This window comes from Thermobia domestica, chromosome 8, assembly GCF_964235325.1.
Source record: "Thermobia domestica chromosome 8, izTheDome1.hap1.1, whole genome shotgun sequence".
Lineage (NCBI taxonomy): Eukaryota > Metazoa > Arthropoda > Insecta > Zygentoma > Lepismatidae > Thermobia > Thermobia domestica.
In genome coordinates this window covers 237,292,444-237,300,792 of record NC_137461.1, presented here as the reverse complement: position 1 = coordinate 237,300,792, position 8,349 = coordinate 237,292,444, and the positions used below count along the sequence as shown (strand labels likewise).

The 8,349-nt window shown below is 37.2% G+C and overlaps 1 protein-coding gene across 1 annotated transcript; it reads left to right on the top strand.

Annotated features, from left to right (window-relative positions):
* The first annotated feature begins 4,122 nt into the window (after positions 1-4,122).
* LOC145693499 (uncharacterized) lies at positions 4,123-8,018 on the top strand. Its single transcript, XM_081769563.1, has 2 exons — positions 4,123-4,491; positions 6,327-8,018. The coding sequence occupies exon 2, from the start codon at positions 6,353-6,355 to the stop codon at positions 7,877-7,879; it is 1,527 nt and encodes a 508-aa protein (XP_081625689.1). The 5' UTR covers positions 4,123-4,491; positions 6,327-6,352; the 3' UTR covers positions 7,880-8,018.
* The last annotated feature ends 331 nt before the right edge of the window (positions 8,019-8,349 follow it).

The window sequence follows — 8,349 nt, the reverse complement described above, 5'->3', positions numbered from 1 at the left end:
TAGATTCTGAATCACATACATCCCTATCGAGAATCGAACCCTAGTATTCCATGCCAAAGACGCATTTGTATCCATATATGCACGAGAAAGCTTCAAAATATGCATGCAGTTCAAATTCACCGGGGACCGAATTTTTTCATTCACGAAAAATGCATGATTACATTGTACGTAAAAGCTGGCAGTTTGAAGAGCTTGTTCTGTGAGGTAGCGATCAGTGAAAAGAGCTAAGGCAGAACACATGAACAGAGAGTAACATCAAGCATCGTGACTTATGCTGTGTTGTCAAACAATTCATAGGCATTAATCAGAGGTGCAGAGTCCAAATTAAAATAACTACTTTTTGTTCGGTCGTTTATCAAACGTTCATATTTTATTCTTAATTATTTTTCTTCGTGTTAATTGAGGAGGCATATGATTTTTGACTATATTATAGAGTCGCCGCTGATACATACTAAAGACATGTGTCCTTACCACTCGGCTACAAAATAAAATTTATTATTATGTTCGTTTCAATTTAGTCCTGGTCACTGGTAATGTGTTGAAAACGTTATGTTTCAATAGTATTAATCATACTACGAACCAACGATTTTTTAAAAGATAGAAAAATGAGCATGAGCATTACACCGGGCAGTGTACAGGAATGTTGGTAAACATATTTTGTTAACGATCTAAATTTTATGAAGTCTAGACATCAATATAGTATTTAACTTTAAATTAAATGAGGTGCTGGTATTGTTTAAGATGTATCAATATTTGAAAATAGAAATTATTTGTGTCTTTGGGTGTCGAACAGAAAGACATTTAATCTTATTTTAGCGCATTATTCTACGGAGAGATTAGTAGGCTATTATGTATTTATTGCATTAAACTAACCCGCTAATCTCAACAGCACTATGAGTAGTCCATCATTTAGTCTCGGTTCAGACGTGCAGAAAAGTCTGTTGCGGGCCCGCAACAGACTCGCAGCAGACTCGTGCGGGCGTCAAAGATCAACCAGTTCAGACGTGCAGAAAAGTCTGCTGCGGGGACGCAGCAGACTCTTGCGGGCGTCTCAGCCCAACCACTTCACATAGACATAGAAAACAGCTCATTTTATTTTCAGCTGCAGTTGAATGAAGATGGAAATTGAAAGAAGAAAACGTCCTGTTTTTGTATACTTAGCCAGTAAAATCTTAAGGAAAAAACAGAGACGATACTGGGTTCATCCGTACGTAAGCTCACGACTGCTTAAAGGTGAATTTTCTTCCATGTTTATTGATTTGCGCAATGACGAAGAAAAGACCTTTAATTATTTTCGCATGATCATCACTTCATTTGATGAACTCTTATCGAAAATAAGTGATAAAATTAAAGCAGAAGATACTTTCATGAGACTTGCGATACCACCAATTGAAATGTCGGCTGTTACATTAATGAGTTGATTTTGAGTTTAACGTCCCGTTCAGCAGCGAGGCTATATGAGACGTTGACCTACTGATTAACGTGGAATCCGAACCACATGAGCTCCCGACGAGAATCGAACCCGCGCCTCCCACGCCAAAGGCGGGTACGCTAACCACTTAGCCACGGAGGAGCTCTGGCTGTTACATTAAGGTAAGTTAATTATGTTAACTAATTATCGTTTGTAAGAGCACAGAAAGTTAAACATTCGGAGACCTATTCATAGACATTTTCAGACGTTATTAGTGGCCACTGGCGTAGTTTAACAATTGCGTGACTAATTTCGATTTTTTGACATGGTGGCTTTAAATTAAAAATGAGACATTTATTTGAGACTTCCCGAATATCTGCTCAAGAGGGGGTGTTTCAATAATAGTAAAATTTCCCTTTATTTATTCACAAATTACCGATTGTGAGGATTCGCTTCAGTTAGAGATGTAAAATTCGGCATGTAAACTCATATTAAAAATAATGGAGCACAGGTTTCAGCGTCTTTGAAAATTTTCTCTTGAAGGGGAGATGGGGGATTTCTATAGTAGTGGGATCCGGTGGCTCAGTGATAGTGTGTTCATCTCTGGTTCGATCCCAGCTTGCGTCAAGTGGGCTTTGTGGTGCGAGAAGCACCGTGTGCGTGAGTTTTCTCGGGGTTCTCCCGTTTTCTCCCACTTTATTCATTCCACCATTTCATTCATTTATCATCATTATTATTTCCTTTAGCCTACCCGCTATAATCGTGCGACGTAAAACTCAAGGATTTCATTTCATTCCTATAGTAGTGACATTTCCCGTTATATATTGAGAAAGTATAGGACTCGCTTAGATTGGAGATGTGAAATTCTTAATGTAAACTCTTAAATAAAAATAATGGATTTAATGTTTCCGAATAATCCATTTCTAAGGTGAGAAAAAGGAAACATTTTTATAATTGTGACATTTAACAATAGAAGGTTTTGAGGAAATCCCCAATACGTGTAGCACACTAGAAGGAGGCAACGCAGCAAACGAAAGTAGAAACAGATGGGCTGATTATTTTGTAAGCGACATAGGTAGAGTTCCATGGCAAGATAACTTTGTTTAAGTTGTTCTTTGTGTATGGAAACATTCAGTTGTTATCTCCAGAATAGCAACGACGTGCACAATATTATCAATTGCACGAGAAACAAAAACATTTTTGTTACATCTCGAGTATGCTTTTTTATTTTTTAACCACATGTTACCCTGATGTTCAACAATTTTCGTGTTAACTCTATTTTTTTAAATTTAGTACATTGACAAATAAAGACAACAATTGTCAGCCAAAAAACGATGTTTTTCTTTCTTTTCTGTTCTGCTATTATGTTGATGGTTGTTTTGGACTTCAGCGTCCCTTTTGAGCACAGAAGCTATATAATACGTGACCTCGACCCAAGAGCGCCCATGTTGTGGTTTTCAAGGGGGGGCAAATATAAGCGACTTTTCAAATATAGTTTCATTTTTTGCTGCAGCTAATGTAAAAATTCTATTGGGTTTTCGATATTCCCAAGTACAATTTCCTCTTAGGGGGGGGCGAACTCCCCACCTTGCCCCCCTGATGAGCGCCCTTGCCTCGACCTAAAGTATAATGCAACGTACGTTATAAACAGTCGGTTCATTCCGGAGTGAGTGACAAGAAATCTCATCAAAAAAATTGCATTAACAATAAAGGCTTTTTCTCCAAGCGTATTTGTTGTCTATTGTTATCACAAAAAAGTATTCATAGCCTCTCTGCTGGAAAGGGACGCTAAACGAAAATCAAATGAAAACACTACACATTAAAAAGTAATAATAATACATACCAATGCTGTTTTTTAATTCTTCTGTTTTTTCATTAAATTTCTCACATAAGGTTTCACACACCTTATTCCATGCATCCCGTTTTTTATTTCTATCTCTATACATTTCGCACTTTAAATTCCATATCTCGTGATATTTTTGCATCTCGTTAATGAATAGTTCTTCATTCAGTTCTTCGCTTTCCATTTCTGCGGGCGCGGGAAAGACTGCACGTGTGGCTTGCCTCATTGCCAGCAATGGTCTTCTGACCCGCAACACCTGTGCGGACTCGCTGCGAGCCAGCAGTCCCCGCAACTCAATTTTTGCCCGCTGCGGGTCCGCACCAGAGTCGTGCAGGAAAGTCTGCACGTGTGGCATGAATGATAAGAACCAATGTATTTCCGGCCCGCAACAGACTTTTCTGCACGTCTGAACCGAGACTTAAGGATGATATCTACAATTGAATCGTTGAGTGCGAAAACCAGTCATCCCCGTCGAAACTAATTTTAGAGGGGAGAAAAACAAAACTAAATAAGGCAATATGCATCTGACATACTGTATAGGGCTGTTTTCATTTTTGGAATGTAGGAACTGCCATATTCTACGGTCCGAAAATGAAAACAACCCTATATCTATGTAAGATGCATATTGACTAATTTAGTTTAGTTTGTCTCTCCTCTAAAATTAGTTTCGATGGAGACGACTCATTCATCGATTAAATTACTTCCGTAAGAATATATATCAACAGATTTTTGATAGTATATATATATCTCGAGATCAACTGGATAGAACACCTACATCAACCATCTCGATTCCTGACTTTTGGTTCTCTGTATTCTGTCCAAAATTAAAGGTTATCCATGAAGTAATTCTTGCGATTTTTGATTGTTCATATCTTTGGATCAACTGGATGTAAACAAGTCTATCAACCAACTCGTTTCCTAACCTTTGACCTCTACATTCTAGTCGAAATCGATGACGATTCATTAAGTAGTACTTCGAGATATTGTGAAGTGGTACTTGAGATATTGTGAATCTCGGATGGACACACAGACAAGACAGAGTAAATACATAAATAAAATTTAGTAAATCAATCTCCTTAATTAATATTTCTTCTGTTTATTTTGCGTGCATCAATTGTTTTAAAGTTACTCAGCAACAATGCTGTGTCAATACCTGTTTGGTTTTTTAACGGAGGATCAAATTTGAGAGTGCCTCAAGCAATTCCGATCCTTACGATAATGACATTAAATGGATAAGGTAACTACTAAACTTGCAATATTATTATTATATGCTTGATACGCTTTAGAAATATGTTAGTAGTTAGTACAGCAACATAAAGGCATGTTAGCATTGTTGCTTGCTTTGTTTCTAGTCAGTGAGCTTTTAATATAATTTTAATAGAGGTAAGGACTGTGGTCCCTCCTGCATGTATCACTATTTCCTGCTAAGTATAAAGGAGGAACATAATACGTTTGTATATGAGAAAGACCAATTGGCGCTATAGGTTGAGTTTTATAATGTACTAGAAACAACATCGTCCAAACAAATTACGAAATGTTTTGAGCGCAGCTCTTGGTACTTGGAGTGGCAATTTCAGTTATAACCTATTTCTCGTTTTATGGTGGAAATTACTTAGAAGGAATGTCAGTGTGGTTGTCGCGCGAATCCATTGCAGACATGGTGTATTTAAGAGAGCATGGTGAAATATGGAGATCACCAAAGATAGAGATGGGAACTAGGGGTCCTGGAACTTGAAAAGTCAAAAATAGAATTTAGGATTTTAAATTTCTGGGTTTTCGACATTTATGGCCATTTAGACCATCACGTATGAGGAATAACGTCCCTCGGCAAGCACACGATCCGGTGAAAGAGAAGGAAGCGGCCTGAGACATGTGTTAGATACCACAGCATTTGCCTGGTGTGAATGAGGAAAGCCCGAGAAAATCCCATTCAGGATGGCTGACCTGAGAAAGCTTTTCACACTTTTTCGACCGAGTAGCCTCGGCGGGAATCGAAGCCGGACCGGCCGGACCGAGAGCGATAGCGTTAGCTTCTACGCTACGCGGGACCACAAAATCAAAAATAGATATATAATGGCAATTTGAAATTGAATATCTTGAAAATGGGTAGATCAATCGGAATGAAACATTGGGAAAAATAATGATAAAAAGGAGTAACTAAATGCATAAACTGTGTTGCCATCCGTAGAGTAGTGTTCCTAACTTACAATAAAATGCATGTTCCTGAAACGGCACTATATATGATGTAATAAAAATTGAGAAATACCATTAAGGAAGAAAAATATAGCCAAGTCTGGAGGCACAGTGTTGCAAACCTAGGACATTATATCTAATTCAATGGCGAGAACCGACATTGTCCCGGTTGAATCTTGTATATTTGCTACAGTTTGCAACACTAGGGTATGTGCTGTAAATATTTTTTGCAACATTACTGGGGGGGGAGGGTACAAATCTTAGTACTATCTGATGGGTTCGATTATCCTTTGACCATCGGGTTGCTGTCCATACTGGCAGCGCTTCACTCAAGGAAAATATTTTATTTTCATATTTCACTGGTTTCGACCCTATGTAGACATACAAAATACAACGTCCTCTAAAGGGTTATATATATCTGCGAAAACTTCCATCCATGAAAATATATAAGTTGTACAAAATTCCGCACACGACTCATGTCGGGAGCATCAAAAGTGTCCCTCCTCATTTCAGCAACCCAGAAAACTAATACTGACACTAATATCGGTCATTTTTGCTTAGTTTTATATACCATCACTTCCCACCCAACCCCTTTTCCTCCATGCCGAACATTGTCACTGTAGTGTCGTAAGATCCTTGGAGGCATAAGGTTGATAATCATACCAAGTAGTTCAGTAATTATTGCATGATAAGGTAAGACCCTATTCGATTTTATACAGGCCTATATATATGGAATTTTTAATTGGAAAGTTTAACTGAATCTTACTCCAGTATCTTTGAATTTCATACCGTTTTATAAGCTAGAGTATTACCTTTTAAAATTTCGCCAAAAATTAGCTTATACAAGAAATTTTCAATGATTTTCCCCTTTCTTTTCAGGCAAATTGATATATCTAAAGCCAACGATGCCTCGTTTGAAAATACCTTCATCATTGTATCTGCTATCTTTGAAAGCTTGTGTGCAAAATCTAAAGAAACTGAGCATAAAGTATGAAATCCACATGGTTTTGCATGGTGAAAGTCCTCTGGATAAAGTTCCTCCACAAATAATTTCTGATCTGTCCGAAGCTTTATGTGTAGATTATTATTGCAGCTCAAAATGTGATCCCAAAAGTGGTCAGTATGAACGACCGGCTAATTTAAAAATATTGTTCACTTCTAGAGTAAAGTACATTATGCTATTTTTTCTCCAATCAGACTTCAAAGATTTTGCAAGATATTGTGTAAATGTTAAAGAAATATCAGTGGTAGGTGTGACTTTTCCGGAGTATTCGAACATCAAACGATTAATCTGTGAAAAGGCGATTAAACTTCATGCTTCTTGCTCAGGAAGAGGAAATGATATATTCATCCACAATACAGAACTACGAAACTCTTTCCAAGCCAATCCTGATACACTTGATGTGACTTGGATGTGGCGAATTCCACAGCCTTATTCAAATGTCATCAATATATCCGAAAGTAACTCGTTAAAATTTTGGGAAACGCGTCCTATAGAGTTGTACTTTAACGACGTGTATCTGTCATCTAGAACTCTTGAAGCAATTCTTGATTATTGTCCTAAAATAAGAATTCTTCGGCATGAAAAGCTTCTGGAAGCCCTGTACAACAAACATTTCATCGATGGTTATGTCGAAGGCGATGAAAATATTCAAATTGTTTATCAACTACTTAATCTCGATATGGAATTTAGTTCTGAACAATTTGTTGATAATACAGCGAAAGCATACCAAGCTACTGATTTAGTTCTGCGAATATGTCCTGAAGTCACTATATTATTCCTTGCAATAGACTATAACACATCACCTACTTTATTCAACCTTCTGGACAGAATAGATACGGTCACAGAACTAAGTATTACTTCAACAATTGATGATGATTTTTTCAATATGCCATTGCTAACATTCTTATCTTCTCATGGCCAACACATAAAGAGATTGCAACTGAGAGATTTCATTGGCTTAGATCCACAAGAGGTAATAGCAACTTGTCCAAATGTTGAGCATCTGAATCTTCTGGGCAATAGTTTCGAGATTAATGTCAACATTGGGAAACAATGTGAATTACTCTCAAATCTCACTGTAGTCCATATTAATCCCGCTGGTAATATTCCTCCTGAATGCTGGGATTACATATTGAAATCGTCAAAGTTAAAGAGAATAAACCTAAAGAAAGCGACCATAGAGACAAAATTACTTGATGATATTGTTACATTAGAGAAGTGGGTGAATTTGGAAGCCCTGTGGCTTAATGAATGCAAAGGTTTGAGGGCAGACCTAATCTACTGGTTGCTGGTTCAAAAGAACAATCTTAGCAGTCTTCATGTTGTTAATTGTTTTGATATAACTGGAAACGATCTTCATAAGATAACTAATTATATTACAAAGAGAAGATTCGACATAAAATACGAGCTAGTAGCTCGACCAAACTAAAAGAAACGGGTTTATTGATTAGCATTTTATGCTGCTTATTGGTATATACTAGTACTGGAAAAGGCTGTGGTATAAATATACCTGTTTAACTTAATAAAAGGTCACATTTTGATTTCCAGTTCAATAAAGGTGTGCTATTTTAGAGATGCAATTAGAGATTCGCCATGTGCTTTTTAGAGATGTAATTACTTTTCTTAAGAATTGAATATAGTCTATATATACACATGATGCGGAAAAGTACCGGAACAGTCCAATATCTCGCGATATATACAGATCAGCGAAACAAACAAAAACATACGGTAAATAGTTTTGAAAAACCTACTCAACGATACCAAACGCAATCCCTATCCCCACCCTCTTCCTGCGCAGAGGGCAACTTTAAAAATTAAATTTAAACCCCCATTTCTTATTGCACATTTGGATTACTCAGGAAAAGGGAAAGTGATTTGACGTAGAATTGAAAACAGTGC